The following is a 23,438-nucleotide window of genomic DNA, read 5'->3' as shown; positions in this document are numbered from 1 at the left end:
CGGCGCGCGCCCCGGCTGCTGGCCCGGCCTGGCGCGGCATGGCTCGCCGATGAGCGCGTGGCTGCCGGCCAGCGCTGCGCTGCGACAGCTCAGCAATCTCTCGGACCAGCGTTCGAGCAGGTCCGACGGAGAGCGCGCAGAGTCAGGTCAGGAGCGCGCTTCGGAGGGTAATTATGGGGCGTGGTGCCAGCGTAATTGATTTGCAGGCCCTCCAGGACAATGCGCGAGTGCGTGCAGGAAAATCAGGGACGCAACGGCGCATGTCGTGTGCTGCAGCTGCAACGGCTGGCCTGGAGTGGCCTGTGGCACCGAGGCCCAGAGCAGAACCCGGCCGCCGCGCGCGCCCGGCACATCCCTGCCGCTCACGTGCTGCCCCGCGGCAAGCTCCGCCACGACCGCAACACCGCCCTCAGCTCGCGATCCAGCCCTCCAGCCCTGCCACCGACGAACGATGCTGCTCCCCCGGCTGCTGGCATTGGCCGCCTCCCTGGTCCCTGCGACCCTTGCCGTCTTCGCCGACGACGCATACCATGTCGACTACCACTTCGCCCTGCTCGGCCAGCCCCAGCAACAGGCCACCTTCTTCCATCAGCCGCGCGCCGACACGAAAGCCTCGCTGCTCTACACCCTGTCAGACAAGCTCGTCCTTGGCGCCGTGAACCCGAAAGATGGCTCCGCCGTGTGGCGACAGCCGCTGTCGTCCAGCTCGAGCTCCGTTGATGGCTTCCTGAGAGCGGGCGAGAACCAGGACATCGTCGTCAGCGCCGTGGAAGGCCAGGTTTCCGCTTGGGACGCCGCAGACGGAAAGCTCGTCTGGAGCAGCGTCTTCAATGATTCCCCCGTGAAGGATCTCGAGGTCCTAGAGCTCGCCGATGCTTCGGCGGCCGCGAGCGGCGTGAAGGACGTCATTGTCCTGTTCGGCGGCAGCAGCTCGACTGTCAGGAGATTAGACGGCCAGACCGGTGCAGTCAAGTGGGAGCTGGACGACAACAGGTAGACTGCATCCCCGCAGGGTCAAGTACGACGCTGACACGATGCGCAGCGGCGACGTCCCGTTCCAGATTTCGACTTCTGCCACGGCAATCTACTCCATCTCGTTGCACTCGACCATGCTCGGTGGCCTGAAACTCAAGGTCACCTCCATCAACCCCCTGACCGGCCAGAAGCTTGACCAGTACACACTCTCGTCTGAGAGCGATATCGCGACCACGGACGACATCCTGTTCGTTGGCGCCAACACCGCCTCGCCGCTGCTCGCTTGGACAGATAAGACATTCAAGTCGCTGAAGGTGAACATCATCGGAAGCAAGAGCATCTCTACATTCAACGTTGAGAACAGCAGTGGGGAGGATATCCAGAAGGTTGTCCTCCACGCACCCCACAGCATCAATTCCCTGCCGCATTTCCTGGTTCATTATCAGACTGCGGCCAGCCATTGGGCGGAAGTATATCATGCGGATTACAAAGCTGGCTCCATTTCCAAGGCTTACGACCTACCGAAACTGGCTGGCAAGGGAGCGTTCGCGACAAGCACCACAGATGCAAATGTTTACTTCACCAGGATTACGCCCGAGGAAGTGTTCGTATTGTCGTCCGCCTCCCATGGAATTCTTGGGCGCTGGCCTGTCAAGACCCCCATTATTGATGACGCCGTCTACCCTATCCATGCCGTTTCCGAGGTGGCCGTTCGCGATGGCGGCGCATCGGCCGTGAGGTCCGCTGTGTACCTATCCAATGGAAGCTGGGATCTTTTCCGCAATGGAGATTCGACGTGGTCAAGGCCGGAGGTCCTAGCAGGTGCTCTTGGGGCAGTTTGGGTCGACCTCCCGAGTGAGGAATCCCTGGCCCAGGAACTGGAAATTGAAACACACCAGAATGTGCTAGCTGCCTACGTGCACAGGGTAAAAAGACATCTCAAGGATTTGGAGCATCTCCCGGCTTTCCTGCAAACGCTCCCAAATCGGTTCCTGGCCGAAAGTGCGGAATCTGATGTCTTCGAGAAGGCGAGGCGAGACGTTTTTGGACTAAACAAGCCTGTCGTTGTCGCAACCGAAAGCGGCCGTTTTGTGGCTGTCAGCGGAGGTGCAATCGCCTGGAATCACGATATTTTGGAGCTCCCGTCTGGAGGCAAGGTCGAGGAAGTGGAGCTCAGCGTCAACGCCAAGGGACAGATTGCCGCCGTTTTCCCGCAGCTCAGTCGACACGTGCTCCTCAACGCAACCTCGGGCCATCTCATTCGCAGTGTCCCGTTGCACTTGGCGCTTGAGCTGGACGCTGACGATACGGTTGACACCGCGGAAAAGTCCGAGGTCTCATACAAGATTTCGGAAGGCGAGATCAAGGGCTTCTGGTCGGGCTCTGATTTGGCGTGGAGGTTTGCGCCTACAGCTGGAGAGCGCATCATCAACGTCACTCCCAGGCCTGCGAATGATCCGGTTGCTTCCATTGGCAAGGTTCTTGGAGATCGCCGTGTCCTTTACAAGTACCTTAACCCGAACTTGGCCTTAGTGACTGCAGTAGCTGAGCCTGCCGGTGTCTTGTCCGTCTACCTGCTGGACGGCGTATCCGGCGCTATCCTGTGGCAGGCGTCTCACGACGGCGTCGACATCAGCCAGACTATTGCCAGCGCGTTGTCCGAGAACTGGCTGACGTACTCGTTCACTCTCGGGTCCCTGGAGACACCTTCAAAGGGCCACCAATTGGTTGTTGCTGAGTTCTTCGAGTCCACGCTGCCTAACGACCGCGGTCCTTTTGGCGCCGCCGCGAACTATTCCGCAATTCGGCCCTTCGCCGGGGTGGTCGGCGAATCCGCCAAGCCGCACGTCCTCTCGCAGACCTATCACATTCCGGAGTCCATCTCCCACATGGCAGTGACACAGACGGCGCAGGGAATTACGTCTAAATGGCTCCTAGTCACCCTTCCAGAATCGAATTCGATCGTTGGAATCCCCCGTCAAATCCTGGATCCACGCCGCCCCGTTGGCCGCGATCCAACTCCCGAAGAGGCAGCCGAGGGTCTGATTCGCTATTCGCCCACCATAGAGTTCAACCCAATCCAATACCTGAACCACAAGAGGGAGGTTCTTGGGGTGAAGGAAGTCATCACCAGCCCTGCGGTTTTGGAGAGCACCAGCTTGGTTTTCGGATATGGACTAGACGTGTTCGGGACGAGGGTGTCGCCTAGTTTTGCATTTGATATTCTGGGCAAGGGGTTCAATCGCGTGCAGCTACTGACGACGGTTGCGGCGCTCTTTGTGGGCGTGCTTTTCGTGGCGCCTCTGGTGAGTTTTAACCCATTTCCCTTTCTCCCCGGATTTTCCCATGCATCTTCCTTGTCGACAGTCTGGTCGACGATGCATGCATGACTAACGACTCTTGCAGGTGCGCCGGAAACAGATCAACGCCAGGTGGCAGATAACGTAAAACATCGACGATGTGACGGTTAGGATGACGAGGCTTAAAAGTATGATAGATTTGACGACCTTATTTACCCTGGTATTTTCGGTGAGGCGAAAAATGAGATGCAAGATGTGCTGCTACGTTCATGGTACTTTGAAAAACACCAGGATCCCTCGTCTTGTGACGGCGTGCACCCGGTTCCACCCGCGTCGATCAAGATGCGGATTTAGGCGCCGAAGCCTCTTGTTCTGACGTGGCTCATCCTTCGCATGGCATCAAAGTCGGTGAACCTTGCTAAGTCCCAAGTTGTGGCGCAGCTCGAGTAGTGAGTCTGACGGAAGCACGACCGGCTCTACGCGGCATGCTAGGCCATAGCCCATGCGGTGCTAGGAGTGAGGCGCAACTCGGAAGACCCTTCTTCGCACATGTACCGTGCGCGTAACCTGATGCCAAGTTTCCCAAGCATCAGGGATGCTACAGTCCGAGCTTGGACATGATCTTAATTGTGCGCCTCACGTATGCGCCTTACAAATGCTTACTGCTTCATTTGAACCACGTTGAGCCACACTCAGTCGCCTTGTGCAACGCGGCTTTCCTTGGCGGCTGAAGAAGTGCCGGGCTCGCATAAGTGCAGCTTATCCTGCAGACAGCGGCAGCTCGAAGTGGCAATCGACTGTGCTGACACGGGTTTAACCGTAGATCCTGGACGGGCTCGAAGTGCTCAGTATATTCTCTCGACTGAGGCGCGTTCTTGTCAGCTGGGCGCTTGAATCTGTGAAAACACTTTCTCTTTTCTCCCTGTCCATGTATGCAGTGCTGACGTCAAAGACACACGTCAACGTAACTCCGTGCAAACTCCGACAACACTCCCATCCATGATGCATCTCAGCTTTCCCTCACGAACGCAAACACCAAACTGCCTCGAATCTAGCACATTTATATATATCCCATTTGAATCCGTGATAGATGGTTTCTGCTGAATAACTCAATTGGCCGCATGCTCCTTCTCACTGCGCATGATCAAGACCCAAATCACCCTACAGATCCGATAACACTACACTCCAACCACCACCAACACCAGCAGCCATGACCGACCAACGCAAATACATCTCCAAACTCGCAGGTGCCCACGTCCTCATCATCGGCGGCAGCGCCGGCATCGGCCACGCCGTCGCCGAAGCCTCCCTCGAGCACGGCGCCTGCACCGTCACCATCTCCTAATCCTCCAACCCCGCCCGCCTCTCCTCCGCCGTCGCCCGCCTCCGCGCCGCCTACCCCACCACCGCCGCCTCCGAATCCCGCACCCCCAACGGCATCGTCTGCGACCTCAGCGGCGACAACGACGCCACGCTCGAATCTAATATTGCGAACCTCTTCACCACGACCGCTGCTGCCGCTTTTTGAGGGGGAAGGGAGGGCAGCCAATGGGAAGTCATTCCTGGTCTTTATTGGACAGCCGCCAGATTCTGATGAGCTCTCTCGAAACATCATCAAGAGGGTCACAGGAATCTGGCGGCTGTCCAGTAAAGACCAGGAATTACTTCCCATTGGCTGCCTGTAGATCGGGGCTGACGACCGGCAGGCTTTTTGTTACTACTAAGTTGTTGTCTAGAGCACTAGGTACGGTACAGTCAATTATGTTTTCTACTTACGATTTGCTGGGAAAGAACCTTTTAGAAATACACTCCGTGGTAGTACAGAGTGTGTAAGGTCCCAGGCCCCTGCGCCAAGTCGCCGCTTGTAACATATAGGCTAGACGCAGAGTAATGTTTTATGAAATTGAGCCGTTTGTCCTCAGAGTCCTAGGCTGTGGCGTCATAGTCGATGTATATGGGTGTCGCTGGGGTTTTATTCTGTGACCGATGGAAATCCCTGAGGGTCTGGAAAATGTCGAGTGGGTGCGTTCAGAGAAAATGAGTCCGAGTCCAGTGAAATAAGTTGCTAGGTCTCTGAAGACTTCGGTGTAGGATTTCCCATAACCAGGGACCATATTTGCGTGAACGTGACTTTTCAATCTCCCCAGCAGCGCGAAGGATTTGTCTCGTGAATCCGACGCTCGTCCTTTTGACGTGGCGAGAAAGAGCCGTGGGAGACTACTCTGGTTGATATAGATGGCGTCGATCCATAGACATTTGGTCGAATTCTTAAGGCGTAGCTAACATAGTGCGTCTTCGTAGTTTTCGTTGCACAAACCTCACGGAAACGCGCCACGTGGAAACCACAGTCGATCTCTACAGCTGTCGTTAGGCATATACGTTACATACGTGAGCGAATCGCAGAGTCTGGGACCTCCCATGTCATACCCATATGTGAACATTAAAATGTAAAGGCAAAGCAAAGGGCGGGGAATCCCAATTAAGCGACAGTGAGAACGACTGGAAAAGGGTCTGGGTTCGGAGAATACATTAAAAAGTTTTTTTCTTCCTCATAATGAACGTCTATTGGGGAATCCTCAAGCCACAGCCGAGTCATTCGTTATGGGATCCAAGGATGACGAATCCAGTGATTCGGAAGAAGTTTGGCACATCGATCCGACTCCATCTTCATCCCAAACCTCCAGCTCCATCCTGCACCGTTCATACCTCGAAAACCTCGTCATAGTTGCTCGAGCCCGAAAGGATGTTGCTCGACCAGCCATAATCGACTTCGCAATACGGCCCCTTGGACGACTTTCTCAGACCGTTGATTGCATGTGCGATGTTCCTATTTTCTCCTTCCTTCTCAATCCATCGCCGCGTTTGGTGGGGCGTCTGGGCCTCGCCGGCCGGCACCTTCTCCACCATCTTCCTTCCTCTGTCGCTCCGGAGGAAACTGAGCAGTTCACAACTCAACATGCCGGCAGGCAACGCTCGGATGGCTTGAACACTGTGCGGTATCCAGCCCTGGGAAAGATTGATGTGTGTGACCTGCCGCCAACTGCCATTCCAATCGGGACAGGGCCTGGCGTCTTTGATGTCCCAGTCTCCAGCATCATCTCCGTCAACGCCACGGCGTGCACGGGGGAACGAAACTTGCCGGTCGTTGACTCCCCATACCAGCGCAGGAGTCCAGTCGCAGCCACAAAGGTCAAGCCACTTGAGACAGTAGGTATTATTCGCTAGACGGCGCAAAATATTCGCGGCTTCCTGCCAGTCGTTGTCCATTTCGGAGTAAAAGTGAGTGCCGCCAAACTCTACCCTTCCATGCTGGCTGATCATTGATGCTGTGGTGGCGTGGGGGGTCATGGTCGGCTTGGGCCAAAATGCTAGAGACAGATGAGTGAGAGTCGGGAGATGGGACGATAGAGTCAAGAGTTGGCTCCATGACGTCTTCTGAGGATATGCAAGTGACAGGTGGGTCAGGTTAGGGAACCGAGGATTGAGGGACGATTTCGGCAGTACGGGCAACTGGGCTTCCTCTGCGTCCTCCCAAGAATCTGCAACATCCTCGCCTACTGAAAGGTTGTTCATCGATTCGGTCAGGGCATCTTTCTTGAGAGCTGGTGAATGCGTCACATATTTTGTGATTTCTCCAAGAGTGAAGTGTTTGGATATCATGCCGGTGAGATCGAGGTGCACTAGCTCATCGCTTCCCGTGGCATCATCGAGTTCGTGTTCGTTCAGGAACAGGACCCGCAAAGACTCCAAGGTGATGCCGTCTTCCGGGCCGTACGCAGCTATGTAACTGAGAAGAATATCCTTGAGTTGCACAGGTAGCGTAGCCAGGTAGTGCTGTTCGTACTCCAACAGGTATTCCCAGTTCTTGGCCAAGGTTTTGCAGGTGTAGTGGACAAGGCTCCGCTGTGGCGGCAAACGCTCCGTGAAGCGCGGTCTCATGATCTTCCAGAGCCTGGGGGCCTGCGGTGTGGGGTCCGGCGCATGCCTGCTGCTTTCCAGCCAACTCTGTGGCGCCGAGGGGCCCGGAACCCGTCGGCCGGTGGTTGTTCGGGCGGCAAGGCGCGGTCTAGGGGCAGAAACCTCGGGCAGGTTGAGGATTTGCCTCAAGGCGGGATGGACTGGTCGCGCGGTGAGAGACTCGGCGAGCTCATTTCGGCGGTCGATGGCGGAGCGGGGAGCTTGCTCGCGGCGCAGCTGGCTCAGGCGGTCGTTGACGGACTGCGAAGCCGACGGAGCTGCATTGCTGCTGGACGACTCTCGCGACGAAGACAGAGACGGATGCACGTAGTTGCTGGACGGCTTGTTGTAGCTCGGCTGGTGCTTCTTTGGCATGGGGAACGCGGGGCGGCAGGCGTTCTGCTACGGGACGGTGAGTGGGTCAAGCGGAGCTGCGACGAACCTGCTCGACCGAAGCTGAGAGAAAAGTGGACGGAAGATAGATTGGATAAATGTTTACATGGTGGATGGTGGCGGGGATGGCGGTCCTCGGTGTCGGCGGGCGCTGCGGCCATGACGCCTGCCTGATCTGACTTATTATCTAAGCGAGGACAGGGTCCGCTGCCCATCGCGTCGGAGCCTCAACTGTGACTTTCGCGTCCGCTGCGCCCGGATTCTTCGACCGAGCCATGTGTCATTCCCATCAGCATGGCGACGAGTGCTGCCTGTCTCTGAGTCATCGGCGTGCTTTCGGCCTCAGGCCGAGGCCCATACGAACACCTCGTCCTATCAGGTCGTCAGATTCTCGCCCCGCCATCCATCATCAATGATTCATTCTGATTGGAGAGTGGGCCACCAAGCCGCTTCTGAGCTTATTCACACCGACGACAGTCTTCTCCGTCCGGCTCTGTCCGTCGACTGCCGAGGGCAAGGCTGGAGCGGGATCGGGGCAGCGTCGCAGCTGTTGTGCAATGGTTTTCTTCCTTTCCCGTTCCCTTTTCCCTTTCCCAATTGCTTTCTTGCTCGAACATGGCACTAGCGTTTGCGCCATCGACGACCATGCTGGGTCCCCCAGGCATGCGGCGGGTGGTCTAGCCAACCGCTCCGTTGCGACTCTACACAGTAAACAGATTGGGCTCAATAGGGACGAAGGTCTCCGTACAGCGAAAGCCTTGTGGCTTACTCACCCCTGGCTGCAGCCTCTAAATCCTGCATGATCCGCGTGCATGGCTCGATGTGGGCGCGGCTGCATGGCGCTATCAAAGAACGCGCAGATCGGGTTCTGCGCCACATTCTTCACGACGCGCACCATTGGGGATGCGGGGCACGCGTGGTGGTCAAACGTGCATCAGTCGAGCAGCACGAGGCCAGACAGCTGTCATGGGCGCTGCGCCGAGGGCCCGAGTCTGGAACCGGCGCTGGCGGCCACCTCTTCTCGCTGGACCCATGATCCACCAGGTGTTGGTGGTTGGAACACGAGCAGATCGAGGATCTTGGCGCGGAATCTCGATCGTTGGGCAGCACGCGGACGTGCAGCTCCACTATACAGCCTAGTCTCGCGCAGGCTGTGTTATAGGTGCCTAGCATCCATCATACCATGTTGTTGCGGTGCCGCCTGTGCAGGTTCACGCGGGCGTGGGCCGGTACCACGTCCGTACGCGCACAGCCAGCTGCAGGAGTGGGATCGGCTTGCAATTTCGTGCGTTCCCGTACCAGCGGCAGCCCGCCTGAGCAAAACGGCAGCTAGGCGTTTCTTTCCAGCCTCCTGTGAAGAGGTGGCGTAGGCAGCTCGGCCGCAATCAAGCAATAAGAAAAGACAGCCGCATCCGGAAGGATCCCCGCGACGGTGGCAAAGAAAGGGGGCTTTTGCAGGCGCAGGGCGGGCAAAACGGCGGCCGCGAAGCAGAGGCATGGAGTCGCGCTCTAGAACTGCGCTGCACCGCTGCGCAAACCGAGTCGGTGAGGGGTGCGTTGTCGAGAAGTGCGGTGTCCAATGGCGATTTCCCTTTCGAGACATGCATGGCGGCGCTGAGGGTGGTTCGGCCGGCTAGCGCGCCAACCTCCAAGGTCCGAAACACAAGCACAGGCAGAGGGCAGAGGGCAGAGTACGTAGTGCGTAGTGCGTAGTGCGTAGTAGTAGGGGGCACAGGCACGCCCACCACGCGGCCGGATGGAGAATACCGGGAGAGGCGCTGGCGGCGGGCTCGCTGCGGGCAAGCGCGTGCCAACGGCCGAGGAAGGTGGAAGCCTCCAGAGCATGAGCGGGCAGGTGAAGAGTTCGACGTCGCATCAGCTGCCGCAGACAGGGCAGGCCTTGCTAGAGAGCGGGTACGAAGCACCGGGCCTTCTCCAGGCGTGAGGCGGCGGATGCGCTGGCGCGGGTGATTGGATCGAGAGATGAGGAGCATTCGAGAGCGGCTGCCGGATGCCATTTCGCCTGCGCATTCTCCTCGTCTCCGTCAACACCCAGGGCGCAACCTCGAAGTGCGCGCGCAGCAGCTCCCCCAAGTCCCAAGTCTCAAGTCCTCTCGCCGCCACCCGTCTCCCCCGTCCCCCCGTCCTCGCACGCCCGCCGCCGCAGCTCTTATCACGCGCCTGCCACGCGACATGCCGATCCGCTGCTAGCGGTTGACCCCAGGCCCCTGCACGAGCCGCCGCAGCTTGCTTCGCCGCAGCGCGCTCAACCCCCGTTCTCTGCGCATCGTGGATGCTCTGCGCCGACGACGACGATTCCGGCGCGCGGTGGAGGATGCCTTTCCGACTGCGGCTCGAGAGCGCGCGCTCCAAGCTGCTGGGCAGCCGCCGGAGCTCGACGGCGTCCGTCGCGGCCAGCGACGCCGCATCCTCGGCAGCCGTGGGCGCGGGCTCTGAAAAGGCGCGCAGCATCGTCTCGCAGCCCTCGCCCCTCTCGTCGCCGCTGCCCCAGCCCCCCCGAACCCGCTCCTCGGGCACGCACAGCATCCGGACCCCGCCGCCGCTCTCCGCGCTGAGCAAAGAGTCGCTGCCGTCGCCGCTGGAGCCGGAGAAACCGTCTCAGCTGCGCGCTGATCAACACCAATCGCGGGACCGGCCGTCTGAAACGATCGCCGACCGGTCCGAGAGCTTAACCTCAAAGGATCTGCGGCAGCAGGCCCAGCAACCACCTGCACCACCGCCGCTGCCCACCCTCGAGCTCGAGGAGCCCTCGCCCGTCCCCGACGAGCCGCCCAAGCAGCTGGGCCTCGAGCTGCCCACCGCCCTCTCCGTCCCCGACCTGCGCGACGAGTCCGACGAGGCCCTGCACCCGCTGCCCACGCCCGAGGCCCTGTCGCCCCGGCAGCAACGCCCGCTCGCCGTCCGCCGCCAGTCGCTGGTCCACAACTCGAATGCCCGAGTCATCAAGACCCTGCTCGACTCGCAGCGGACCCGCCCCTCGACCGCCAACAGCCTCCAGGAGGACTACTTCTCCATCAACGCCGGCATGCTTCACCGCAAGATCTGGGTCAAGCGCCCGGGCGCCTCGCCCACGCTGGTCCAGATCAGGGAAGACGACCTCGTCGACGACGTGCGCGACATGATTTTGAAGAAGTATGCCAACTCCCTGGGCCGCAGCTACGACTCGCCCGACATGGTCCTGCGCATCGTCTCGCGCGACCCCGCTGCCCGCCCGCTCGAGAGGACACTTGGTCCCGAGGAGGAGATGTGTCGCACCCTGGACGAATACTATCCCGGTGGCCAGACGGTCGATGAGGCTCTGGTAATTGATGTGCCTCAACGGCGCACCCCAAAGCCCTCACCCCGTGGCCCCCTGCCGCCCCATGTCGCCCAGTTCTACGGCGAGAGTCGCCCTGCTGAAACAGACGCCGACTACTTCCCGCCCATGCCCGCTCTCGGCGCACCCTCTCCCGCGTCCTTGACTTCGTTGTCGCACGACAGTCGCCAATCGCACTCTCATCAAGACGTCCGGTCAATTGCAGTCCTTACCACAGGTCACGTACCTCCGCTCCCTTCACCCGGCGCCACTCGTCAGCGTCCGTTACATCGTCCGAGACCTCACCGGAACCTCACCTCCTCTCCGACCCAGGGCTCACATCCAGTTTCTTCCACATCGACGTCGCAACACCTTTCCCGGCCCAATCGTGGGCGCCTCGACTCGGGCGCGTCGGAGACGAAACACCCCGCCGCGCCGGCCGCGCCCCCTCTACCCACACCCCCCGCGCCTGAAGTCGCACCTCCTCCACAAAAGACGTCGACACCACCGACACCAAGGATCCAGTCACCTGATCCTCGGAAGCCGAAGAGGAAGAAGAACAAGGAGACCGGGGAAACGCCGAGCTTGCCTTCGGGCCTGCTCGATGGCTCCGTCCCTCCCATCAATGTTCTGATTGTCGAGGATAACATCATTAACCTGAAGCTGTTGGAAGCGTTCATGAAACGTCTAAAGGTCCGTTGGCAGACGGCCATGAACGGTAGAGATGCTGTCGTCAAATGGCGTGCAGGAGGATTTCACTTGGTTCTCATGGATATCCAACTTCCCATCATGAGCGGCTTGGAGGCAACAAAAGAGATCAGGCGTCTTGAGAGAGTGAACAACATTGGTGTTTTCAGCAACAGCAGCGCCAGCAGCACAGCGCCGATACTGCCAAGGGAGAAGCCCGAATCCAATGGAGAGCCACAGGAGAATGACAAGCTCGGCGATGGCATCATCTTCAAGAGCCCGGTCATCATCGTTGCCCTCACTGCCAGTTCTCTTCAGAGCGACAGACACGAGGCCCTTGCCGCAGGTTGCAACGATTTCTTGACCAAGGTAAGATTGAAAACGACCCCGACTAACAGCAACGCGGGCCGTTGCACTCTTGTCTTCATTGAACGTCCGCTAACTGTTTCAAGCCCGTCAACTTTGTTTGGCTGGAGCGTAAAGTGAAAGAATGGGGATGCATGCAGGCTCTCATTGACTACGACGGCTGGCGGAAGTGGAAGACTTTTACGAGCGAACTGCCTGCTGAGTCCAAGGACAAACCTAAGACGGGCAAAAAGAAGACCAACCGCGCCTCCATGTCCAAAGCCCCGGGTGCTCTTGCTGCGGCTGTTATCACAAGTCCTGAACAACAAGCGCTATCACAAGCTGTGCAAGCTCCCGCTACCGATGCAGTCGTGGATGGTGCCGTGGAGATCGAGGCCATTCCACCTGCACCTGATATGAATAACACAAGCTGATGCGGCTGATGCGACAATACGTGCTTGAAGATGACCGGCTATTAGAAATTGGGCTGTTGTTTAAGATCATCTCCGGACCCTTCAAGGCTTAGGGCAGACGTCTGGTACTTTGGCAGGTATACATCTTGCAAAAGTCCTGTGGTCGTGGCTCTGGTGCGTATGGACTATAACCGAGCCGAATCATCCTTCCATGACCGTCTGTCGACGCCCTACAGGAAGGAATGCGACGTTTCATTTGTTCAGAGGACATTTCCATCAAGTCTAAAAGATAGAACGCAGATTTGTTGTGTGTTCTACCAAGCTTTCCTTATTTTCACTGTATCAAGAGGCGACTACCAATCTGACCCATCTTATTTCAGAGGGTCAAGATCTTTCCTTTTCCCATTGGAGACGATTGTAATTTTTCAGGTCCGCTTCTTTTTCCTTGTCTCTTTGGGGAGTGTTATAAGCATCATCGGGGAAAAACATACTGGGCGCGAGGAGTACATTATCATGTTGAGGGTTTTTATATTCTCGTGGCAAAGCGTGGCGCTTGGGATGCCGATTTTGAGACAGATTTTATTACCATCAGCTTCTTCTGTCTGTACTTAAGCCGCTGGAAGCAGCTATCAAGTTCATCACTCGGAACGCGTATCTCCAGTTTGCCGACGACTAGTTCTCCGTTGATTCTTCTTGGTGGCTGAGGACTGCGAGTTCGATATTCGGGGTTGTTTTGGGAATAGGATGATACGGATAGTAGGTGTTTCGGCTGTTGCTTCTTTTTGTCAGAGTGTGTGGGGTGGTCCTCCTTTGTCCACGGGAAAGTTGCATGCAAGGAAGGAGTGTGGCCCGCCGGAAGACAGTTTTTATTTTCTTTCCCTTGCTACACGTGTTTTCAGAGCCAGCCTAATGTTCCGAGGAGGCGTTTACTTTATCTAATTGCGAGACGTTGGCTAGTATCATATGTACGTACCGTAATTCGGTGGGAGAAGGATGTAGAGTAGAAATACGTCGATTGATTTAAATTCAAGTTTTATTGAAACTGTTTTTTGCGAGCGGTGCGCCATTAGCCATTAGCGAAGTAGAGTGGATGTTGGTGTGACCGGGAGTCGGTTGTGGGAGATGATCAAAGGCGCCAACGCATAAAGTCCAGCGTACACGATGCTCCAAGTTTGTAGGTTCTTGGGTTAATCATTCCTTGGACTAGAATCTCGATCTGTCCAAGAAGGGATTAATGAATACTTGTACCGATTGATTCAGCTCGAATTTGTAGTGATAGCAATGCGACATTGGGAGATATAATGCTAAAGTAAACCAAGTCCTCAAAAAAACTCCACATTCTTCCCACCCATACCAAAACGCCGAAAGAAAAGCTTCGCCTTCATCCCCATTCACTCCATCAAGTGGCTTTCCTTGCCAGTCTTTTCCCCACCAGCCTTCTTCACCTCCTTCGCCTCAGCCTTGCCGTCGGCCACTCCCCCCTTCTTATCCGCATCGCCCTTCCCGCTCTTCACCTTCTCGGCCACCGCCGTCTTCTCAGATCCTTTCTTGTCGCCAGCGCCATCTGACTTCGCCTCGCGCTTACCGCGGCCATTTTTGTGGCCGTCGTCGTTGTTGTTGTTGTCGTCGGTGTGGCCAGCTGGACCAGCTGTGCTCTGGCGACCGCCCCCCTTCTTATCCCCCGCACCAGTGGCCGTCGCAGCAGCATTATTCTTCTTCTGCGCACCATCATCAGTGGCGCCGCCGCCCTTCCCGTTCCCGTTCCCGCTCCCCTTCTTCCCCGCGTCCTCCGGCTTCGCGGTACTAGCAGCCATCGTACCGTTCTTGCTGCTGCTGCTGCCGTTTTGCGCGAGTCTCCCCCCCTTGTCGTCGCTGCCGGATGGTTTCGATTCTTTCCGCCGCTCGACGACGACGAGGTCGTCGGCGTAGATGTGCTCGTTGCTGTGGTGTTGCTGCGTGGATGCGAGCTCGATGCTGTAGAGGGTCGAGGCGGAGTCGACGGCGCGGGGAGGGCGGTGGCTGAGGTGCGTGGCGGATTTGGCGGTGGTGCCGTAGCTGGCGGAGGTGAGGGGGGCGGAGAGGGCGCCGGTGGTGGAGAGGGCGAGGAGGGTGGTGAGGGTGAGGATGGGGTGGGTGGTGCGCATTGTGGTTGTTGTTGTCGTCGTTGTCGTTGGTTTGTGAGGTGGGGAGGGTGTATTGTGGGAGATGGGGGCTCGGCTGAGGCAGTCGAGTGGATGTGTGGGGAAAAGGTTGATGGAGGAGGAGGATTGGAGAGCTGGTCTTGAGTGAGGTGAGGACGGTTGGGTTGATGGAGACTGGATTCGGTGCATGTTGTCGACCGTTTATGTACCTCCAACCGCTGTACTCTGACGAACCTGGCTGTCATTTCTACGAGTGCACAGCCATCAGGCTCTACCGTGTCTTTGCAAATCTGGAATTAATTTCTTCGGGGCGTGGAAGCACTGTACCAAGCACACGACGCCATCGGGTTCCCCACATCGCACCGCAGTCTCTCTTGGCGTCGTCCAGCCACGTTCCAGATCAATGTCTAGACTTTTTCGAGAATATTCTGGAAAGGAAAGAAGGGTGAAAGGGTCTCCTACGCCTTGTGATCTCATTCGTTGCCTTGGTCCGGAATAGGCAAGTCTGGGCACCTAGTGCCGATTTGGTTGCCGTTTGCGGCAGGGCTGGAACTTTGAGCATGCTGTCTTTGGCTAGCCATGTATATCGATAACTCGGCTCGTGCTAACCCCACATTTGCCACCTGATTTGGTTGTGGGGTAGGGGCAGAGTGTGGCGGAGCGACGCGGGTCGGGTCTGGACGTCGCTCTCGGGGAGCCCGTACACCAATGATGCTTTAGAACCTTGAAAAGGGACAGCGGATAGTTCAGCATCTTAGGAAAACGCCAATGCATGCTCTTCACGAAACACCACATGTAGTGAAAAGGAAGATCGCGACAACCGAGGACACATATTTGAGAACACTTTCCAATATGAAGACCATAGAGAAACAAAAAACCATCGAAACGCTGAATGGTGGATCTGAATTTGACATCCCACGCGGAAGAGCCGGACCGAAAAATGTATTGGCTACTCAGTCGGGATCCGTTGAGTAATGCCGTTGAGAATAGCCCAAGAGCAAGCCTCTTCTTTTCGCGAGGCCACACCGGTCTTCCCATTGCGTCATTACATTCACCGCCATCGCCCCTTCAGCTAGCGCTCGATGACCTCTTTCGCAACGCACTTCTTAGAGGCGCTCTCGGCAGACCCAGATATCATCCAGCGATCTCAGATGAAGTTCCTTTTGTCCGTTTCTTCGAAAATGGGTAAAAAATTATCCCTAAGGTTTGCCGCGCTGCAGGATGCCGGATAGGCTTGGTCAATTCACTGCCGGGCTCTTCTCCCCCTGCGATCTCCATCCACTATAGTCATGCCAGAACTACCTCGCCCCGCCTCACATGCAGAGTCGCATGCCTTATCTCAACCCCTCCTCCGTCGTCAGGCTGTAGATTTTCTTTATAATCATTCATCAGCGACCGAGACATTGGAGCATTATAGACGATTGGCTCGTGTTGCAACCTGCATTGATTACATGCAGCAGGTGGTGCAGGACAAGTCAGACCTTGTGTAACATTTTCGGGAAGGCGGCAGGCCTTGCAGATGAGGGGAAGGTGGTCAAGAACTATTTACGCACTCAATACCTAAACGATAGGAGGTCTGAGAAACAAGCCTCAACACTTACCAATCCCCGGAGTTCTATTACTCAATCATATTCTCTTTCAGCGTTCGCGAAGCCGTGTTGTCCGGCATTTTGAAGGAATGCCGACCGACAGGAAGGAAGCAGCCCTCGACAATCCAGATGAAGACGGAGAAGATCTGTTGCCGCCTGGTGAACACCTAAGTCGGCGCGTACATGAAGACATTGCTGATCCGGATACGGCCGACGAAGCTGGACCCTCTGATGAAGTTGCTGGCCATAGTGACCCTCTGAGATCCCTGGTCGATGGCTTGAACGCCAATCAGAATTTGCTCAAGGCCGACGGTGCTAACAATGGCCAGTACGATGTCGTACGCGTGCTGCCTTTCATGTGGGAGAAAGAACAACATCGCGGGCATCGCGGGCTGAGAAAGGAGTTGGACCGTTTGAGCTACATCTTTGACACGTACTTCCAATTCCGGGTCGAACCGATCTATAAAATTCCACCGCAAAATCCTCAAGTGGAGCTTTTTGGGCGTATCATTTCGGTCCTGGGAGAGTGCAAGACTCGACGCGAGCTATTCATCCTCGCGTACTCTGGACATGGAAGAAGGTCTGACCAGGGCACCGGATCTCTTGAGCTAGCGTAAGTTTGTAGGATCTTTACTGTGCAATTCAAGTGCTTACAATTCTTTTTTAGAGGAGATCATTCAATAGAATGGAGCGGCATTCAACAAACATTGGAGGCTGCGATCTGCGATGTAGCCATCATCATGAATTGCTGTTACGCTGGAGCAGCCACTCTCAAAGCCCCATCGGGAAGAAAAGAGCTCCTTGCCGCTTCCTCGTGGGCGGCAGTTGCTCCCGCCGCTCCGTCGTTTCTCGACATGGTCAACGTCCAACTGCGAAAATTGGTAGACGAAGACAAACCATTTTCGCTGAGGGACTTACACGACAGAACACACAAAGAAGCACTACGTCGAGAGAAAAGCGACTATAAGCTTGGTCATGCGAAGAGGAAGAACAACACTGCAGTACCGTACTATCAACAGATTTGTGGAACAAGCAGTATCGTACTCCGTCCAAAGAGACGTGAAGGGCGACCAGTCCCCAATCAAACTCTTGTGCGGAGCATCTATGCTGAATTCAAGATCAACGATATCAACAGTTCTACTGCTGACGCATGGGAGCAGTGGTTCACTGGTGGAGAAATCCCGACAAACATCAGTGCTGTTTATTTCTTCACGGAAGAATCGTTGATGGATGATCGGTTCGAGCCTAGGATAAGAGACCGGTTTTTGGCCGCGCTTGATGGCATTGATCTTAAGAGCTGGATCGTGTCGCAAATTGATTCGCACCGGCAGCACACCAGAGAGGACGAGGGTTGACAGTTTTCTTTTATGGACCCAGCCAGACATTTCGGATCTGTCGTATTCGGAGCCGTTCTTCCTTTAGAAATTTGGCATGTTCTTTATGTAGTCATTCGGTGTCTATCTGGAGCCGTTCCTTCCCTTGAAAATTTGGCATGTTCTTTATGTAGTCATTCGGTATTCTTGGAATCAAGTTTCGGTTGAATTCTAATCTCATCAATCATTGCCTGCAGAGTCTCAAGAAACAGCTGGCCGGACTGCCAATCTCTTTACCGAATTGGGCCAGTATCAATAGCGAGTTCCGCACAGTGTTTAGCTGGAAGGAAACATCAGAGCTATCATAACACAGGCTTGGTACGATGCTCCGGTATGTCGTACCCAGATCGCCGGGTCGGTCACTAGCGGACGTTCCCGCTTCGGCCCGATAAACACCGCCAGCCCGGTCCTCGGAGAAGTTTTCTTTTTCTCGGCTGAACGGCCCCACGCAATGGTTGCAAAGCCCGCAAAAGCAAAGACCTTAGTTTAAAATAAAGCTTTCTACGTTGTTCACTGTGTAGAACTCACATGAAACTCCTTTTGGTACTGGCTGGTTGCTGCTGCTCCTCAACCGCCGTGCCCCCTTTCCTCCGGACTAGCCACATACTTCTGATCCATTCATTCCAACAACGTATAAAACGTTCGAGCGTCCTCGATAGAGACAAAAAGGATGCGTCGGCCGGGAATCGAACCCGGGGCTCATCGATACTTGGTTGTTGAAGCCTTCGGAGAATTTATGTTCTCTTAAAGTCAAAGCAACGGATGGCAACGATGAATTTTACCACTAAACCACCAACGCTGTTGTAGGCAATCTACTGCCTCGATGAAGTATCGTTTGGCAAAGTTGTATTATATAGTTAAATTCAAGATAATTTACAGACGGCATGGATACTTTTAAAATACTCTGATCTCTAATTGAAAGAAGCCACATAGATGAGGGCCACAGTAGGATGAGCGAAAAAAAAAGCGATACATAGTTCGGTATAGACAGAAAACTTACAGGAACTTCCGTCGTTAGTTGACTGAACGTCTTTGGTTACCCTATTGCATTCCGAGATTTCCACGAACACTGGAAAAAAAATTATCAAGAGGGACAGATAGAACCGTATCGTACTTTTCAATCTTAAACAAACGGCAACAGCTAGTTGCCTTATCGGCACTCAATCCTTCTGCGCTACCCACAAAGGAAGAGTGTAGCATCTTTGCTCGGGCTCGGAGGGCTCAAAATCAAATCTTCTGTCACTTGCCGTGGGCCATGTCTGAGAGCACCTTGTTACTGGTTTCAGTAGGAGTGTCGAAACGAGGGTAGACTCGTATCAACTCTCCCATCTTCACGCCCCTCGCTCTGCCCATTTCTACCAGACATTCTCCTTGCGAACTTCTCGTCTTGCCTTCTGTAAAGGGAGAACAATACCCCGAGAACAACAAGCTGTGCGGCGGACCACACGGGCGAGAGGGACGACATCAAACGCAGGGGGATCAAAGCGAGCATCTCCCCCAGACTGGAGCCCATCAGAGAGACTGAGAGCATCGCGCCCCTGCCGCTTCCGTGCGGGACATTGAGCACGAGCAGAGCCCAAAGAACTTTTGGATGCGTGGTCAGTGGAAACGGGAATGCGTGAGCAGAAGGAAGACTCACGGGGTAAGATGGTGCCCTGCATGCAGGTGGGCACGTGCAGAGCCAACGAGGCCCAGCCGAAATGGGTCCAGGCGAGGAGTCGTGATGCAACATCGGCCGCCAGGTACATGACTGTGGAAAACGCCATGACGGCGACTACATGCTGAGTGAGCACTATGCCAAGTCCGCATGTGGTTTATATTGCGTAGAGAAATCGGAAAAAGGCAAAGGAGTGGTGTAGGACTTACTCTTGGAAATGTCACGTATGTGCAGGAGGCTTCCGATGCTTACGGCGACTGCTACGGGCGAGAGTACATAGAGGAGGGAAATCGAAAAAGGGAATGGGAGAATACCCGATCTCGGCGCTGGGAGCATTGTCGCTCCTGACAGGGACGTCAGCATGGAAGTGAGAAAGAAACACCAAGTCTGGGGATCCTCCAAGATGCATGTCAACTGGGCACGAGGGCGTTAGCCTTTCGAATCACCGACGGAATCTTGGATTTGGCCAACCTTCGGCGTCATCCACCGGCCACTTTCCAGCGTCGGTCCCATGGTGGAAGCGGTCGCACCCGATGCGTATTGCATCCGCTTAACTGTTGACATCCAACGCACTTGCTCTGGAGTCCCAAAGAGGTTGTAAGTCCACAGGCTGAATACCACAATACATGTGAGGCCTGCTGTCGGTGCCGCTACAGCATTGAAGATTATTGCTCGATACGTAAATTGCATAGATAGTGAGGCGAAAAGTGAGATTACTCCACTCCCGGTTGTCCAGATGAGTAGACGGAGCGGTACTTCTCGGGGCCGGTACCAAGACCAGGTGAGTATGACGAAGCCGGGAACCATGACTCCAGTTGTTGCGCCCTGGAGGACGAAGATGATGGAGCTGTTTGAGTCGGGTTGTACCCAGAAGCTGACGTGTGCAATTCCTGGTCAGACTTCAGTCAGAGCTTATTTCCTGTGAATGGGATGGGACCGACCTTTGAGCATAATCGACAGTGAGATGATCCGCCAGAGCTGGATGTGGCTGAGTAAGAAGAATGCTGGGACTTGCACAGCTAAGAAGGAAGCATGGTACAGTAGTACACAGTTCATGTACCAGGGAGCGGGGATTTTAGGGACCAGGGGCGTTCCGCAGATAAACTGTAGGGCCGTGAGACCAGTGTGAGGGAAGAACGACGGTTACTTTCGTGACTCACCCACATCACAGGAATGAAAGCCAGATCAAGCATCACAATTAGCCTTCTTTCTTTCATGGGCTGCGGCATACTTTGTAGCTCTGAGTCCGCTTGACAATCTGTTCGAGAACTGTCACTGAGCCCTTGCTCTGCATCGTTCCTCCGATCAAGAGCAGTTTCCACTGGCCCATGTGCTTGGCTTTGCTGCAAATTTTCCTGAGACGATCCGTGATCCTCGGGTTTCGGATCCAGTAAATACCGCTGTAGTGTAAACCGAACCTTGTCCAGGCGGATCATCCGCTCCAGAATGGTGCCCTTCATTTGCAAGACTGTCTGGCGGCAGAAAGTCCCTGTCCGATGCTCATAGGAGCAGAGGACTGCGCGCTGCATGCCTTTCTCGTTACCACATACAAGGAGAGCCACTGGAGGTCTTTCCGCAAGGAATGGTGTAACGGTCATGGTGTAGGTGTCAACGAGCGTGAACAACCGCATTCTCGGAGTGTCCCTGTGAGCATACACGTCCCCAGGTTGTGCATTGGCCGGATGGTCGTCGTACCTAAAACCAAAGGGATCGGCGCTGTTTTCCTTAAGTCTGCCATGATTGAATCCAAATAGGTAGCGCTCGATGGTCCCAACATTGACGTGGCCTTCAACCCCCATGAAGCATGCCTGGGTGGATCTTAATGGTCCGGACCGTGATCTCTTCACTATCGCAGGAGCGGCGAGAAGGGCAAGTACTGAGATGGAGATGAGTACTCTCATGGGCATGGTGGAGGTGAATACTCTCATGGGCATAGTGAGCGCTGCAGAGGATAGGGAGAGTGAGAGTAAGAGAATGATGTTAATCAGCGCCATGAGGAGAAAACCCATAGTAGTCACACAAATCAACTGAACTGGTAGGTAGAACAGAAGAATGCCCCATGCTGATTTGTGCAGAGGGCGATCTGTCAAGAAATGGACGGGATCCAAGGCATCCCAACGAATGGTTGCTCCATATGCCCCATACAATGACAGAACTTGGTCGTTTTCGTGGTCGTGTATCACTTCGGTGATCTCACAGTTAGGCTTGAGGTCCCAGAGATTGGCTCCGTAGGCATCGCGGATGATGTACCAAGGGGCCTGTGGACTCGGGGGTAGCATGCACAGAACGCGTTCGAGAAGTTGGTCGCTGTCGTTGGCGAGGGAAAGCCTTGCGAAAGCCTGGAATCCGGTGTCCTCTTTATTGGCCTGAAGCCGCTTGTTGAGCAGGCCCATCAACGCGTAGACAATATCCGCTTTAACGAACTGGTCTGTCTTGCGTCTGGAGAAACAGTCGAGAGCAATGCTGATGAATTGTAGAGAACCCAGGATTGCGGAGCCTTCAAAATGGTCAAGCAGCTGCACTACAGCTTGAGCATCATCCCAGGCTCTTTCCGCAAAGTTGCGTTTGGCCATACTCTTTGGCTGACTCGGGCCGCCGAGAGCGTTTGAGTATAGTTTGACTCGGAACTCGCCCGGACAAAGAAGAAGCTCAGGAAGCGTCCAGAGGCGAGAGCCCCACTGGCGGAGCCAGCGAGTCTCATTTTGAGGACTGTACGGCTCTTCTTTGTTCTCGAGCCTGTCCCAAACCGGAGGGCCGACAGCGATGATCATGGAGTGGGCCGCGCGCACGACGTCACATATCAGATACACATCGTCAGTGCTGCTCGACGATCTGGCTTCTCCGTCGTCGTCTCTCAAGCATTCGAAGTCGAGCCAGAAAGCAGAGATGTTGGCTGCCCGTGCAGCTTCGATTCCCCAGCCAAGCAGTGTTGCCCTGTCTCTTTCGGCTATTTGGCGATTCTTCTCCCTCTCTTCATCGGTTTCGTAACCCCATTCAGAGATTTCCTTCTCCGTGTTGACGCGGAACTGCATTCGAGTATACGACACGAAAACGAATTCCGTACCGACATCCCCATGCTCCTCTATCCACTCGGAAACTTTCATTGTCTTGTAGGGGAGCTCTTTTTCACCTTTGGTTATATCTGGGCTGTACAGGAAACAAAGGTATCGTGGGCGAATGAGCCTCGAGGGAGCGCCAGCACTGAGAGATTGTCGCTGACGCCGAGGCCTTAGCGCAATATCTGTAGATGATCTTGAGCCCCGGGATGGCCCCAAATGTGGTAGAGGACCTGCTTCATCTTGCGTAGCTTGCCGAGACTGTTGGGTTCGATGTCGCAGCCTATTGCTCTCCAGTTCGTCGGCCGGATACTTGTATGGAATGGGGTCGTAAAAGGCCCCATGATTGGTCTCGATTTTCATTGCGCCCACGTCGCGAAGACTTGTCCACGCCTGCAAAAGTCAGCAAATGCTGCGAGAACAGTGTTCCGAGGCGTCCACAAACCGTAAGAACAATCAAAGGCCATGCGGCGAGCCATCTTAACAATAGCACGATTCTGGGCCGCACACCAAGCTTGTGGATTTCACTCCCCTCGACAAGCATCGGCGACCAAATCCAGTAAATCAGGCCGGTGAAGGATGACACTTGGGGCTGAGGCCTACCAATTCGACCCCATTCCAAGTTTGTCGCATCCTCATGAGGCTCAAAACTTTGCACTAACAACGGAGCCAGTCTTCCATCTTGACGAAGGAAGAATTGCTGGCGAGAGGAGGTTGCTGCATCATCCATGGCGTAGACAAAACAGTAGGTAGGTCGTCCTTGGCTCTGGTGGCAGCAAGTCAGGGTTTTAAGTAAAACAAGGCAGACTTTTGCCTCCCCGTGTCGCCCAAACCCCTTACCTATGGAAATGCCGATAACGCGTCCGCTTATGGCAAATGGCTCAGCACAGCCTCACACGCCTGCATTTGGTGTAACAAGGCGACAAGATAGCATAACAGGCAGATATTGACGGGGCTGATTTTCGTGGACACGTAGGCAAGGGCGTACAAAGGGCGTACAAGCATGTTCTTTTAGGGTAGGATCCGCTTCGCACCACTTGGTAGACACAGCCTGGTGGACTGCTCTTGCCACGCGAAAGGGTGAAGAAGCAAGAAGTTGAAAATAATACCACAGCATGCACTATGCGTAAGAGCACATGCGCTTAAATATCGACATTTGAATCATCGCTTTGATGCCTCGTGGTGTTGCCGTTTCTCCAGATTGACACTTACTCGACAGCCCTGACTAAGCGCTGC

The 23,438-nt window shown here is 55.3% G+C and overlaps 7 protein-coding genes across 7 annotated transcripts; 3 read left to right on the top strand and 4 right to left on the bottom strand.

Annotated features, from left to right (window-relative positions):
• Positions 1-451: 451 nt before the first annotated feature.
• On the top strand, positions 452-3,423 carry BKCO1_4900050 (uncharacterized protein; the record flags this gene model as incomplete). Its single annotated transcript, XM_020276565.1, has 3 exons — positions 452-993; positions 1,043-3,281; positions 3,382-3,423. 3 exons carry the CDS (start codon positions 452-454, stop codon positions 3,421-3,423), a joined length of 2,823 nt encoding a protein of 940 aa, XP_020127640.1.
• Positions 3,424-4,406: 983 nt separating this feature from the next.
• BKCO1_4900049 (uncharacterized protein) lies at positions 4,407-4,947 on the bottom strand (the record flags this gene model as incomplete). The annotated part of the gene is made up of 2 exons (XM_020276563.1): positions 4,407-4,436; positions 4,495-4,947. 2 exons carry the CDS (start codon positions 4,945-4,947, stop codon positions 4,407-4,409), a joined length of 483 nt encoding a protein of 160 aa, XP_020127592.1.
• A 1,028-nt stretch (positions 4,948-5,975) lies between these two features.
• BKCO1_4900048 (uncharacterized protein) lies at positions 5,976-7,607 on the bottom strand (the record flags this gene model as incomplete). Its single annotated transcript, XM_020276562.1, has 1 exon — positions 5,976-7,607. One exon carries the CDS (start codon positions 7,605-7,607, stop codon positions 5,976-5,978), a length of 1,632 nt encoding a protein of 543 aa, XP_020127591.1.
• Positions 7,608-9,918: 2,311 nt separating this feature from the next.
• BKCO1_4900047 (osomolarity two-component response regulator ssk1) lies at positions 9,919-12,407 on the top strand (the record flags this gene model as incomplete). Its single annotated transcript, XM_020276561.1, has 2 exons — positions 9,919-11,997; positions 12,081-12,407. The coding sequence occupies 2 exons, from the start codon at positions 9,919-9,921 to the stop codon at positions 12,405-12,407; spliced, it is 2,406 nt and encodes an 801-aa protein (XP_020127596.1).
• A 1,370-nt stretch (positions 12,408-13,777) lies between these two features.
• BKCO1_4900046 (uncharacterized protein) lies at positions 13,778-14,530 on the bottom strand (the record flags this gene model as incomplete). Its single annotated transcript, XM_020276560.1, has 1 exon — positions 13,778-14,530. The coding sequence occupies one exon, from the start codon at positions 14,528-14,530 to the stop codon at positions 13,778-13,780; it is 753 nt and encodes a 250-aa protein (XP_020127595.1).
• A 1,675-nt stretch (positions 14,531-16,205) lies between these two features.
• Positions 16,206-17,471, top strand: BKCO1_4900045 (uncharacterized protein; the record flags this gene model as incomplete). Its single annotated transcript, XM_020276559.1, has 2 exons — positions 16,206-16,729; positions 16,784-17,471. 2 exons carry the CDS (start codon positions 16,206-16,208, stop codon positions 17,469-17,471), a joined length of 1,212 nt encoding a protein of 403 aa, XP_020127594.1.
• A 1,257-nt stretch (positions 17,472-18,728) lies between these two features.
• On the bottom strand, positions 18,729-22,932 carry BKCO1_4900044 (3-hydroxyisobutyrate dehydrogenase protein; the record flags this gene model as incomplete). Its single annotated transcript, XM_020276558.1, has 7 exons — positions 18,729-18,883; positions 19,129-19,263; positions 19,356-19,490; positions 19,593-20,036; positions 20,088-20,250; positions 20,307-22,595; positions 22,648-22,932. The coding sequence occupies 7 exons, from the start codon at positions 22,930-22,932 to the stop codon at positions 18,729-18,731; spliced, it is 3,606 nt and encodes a 1,201-aa protein (XP_020127593.1).
• Positions 22,933-23,438: the final 506 nt, after the last annotated feature.

The sequence above is a fragment of the Diplodia corticola genome, assembly GCF_001883845.1.
Source record: "Diplodia corticola strain CBS 112549 chromosome Unknown scaffold49, whole genome shotgun sequence".
Lineage (NCBI taxonomy): Eukaryota > Fungi > Ascomycota > Dothideomycetes > Botryosphaeriales > Botryosphaeriaceae > Diplodia > Diplodia corticola.
This window is presented reverse-complemented; position numbering and strand designations above follow the sequence as displayed.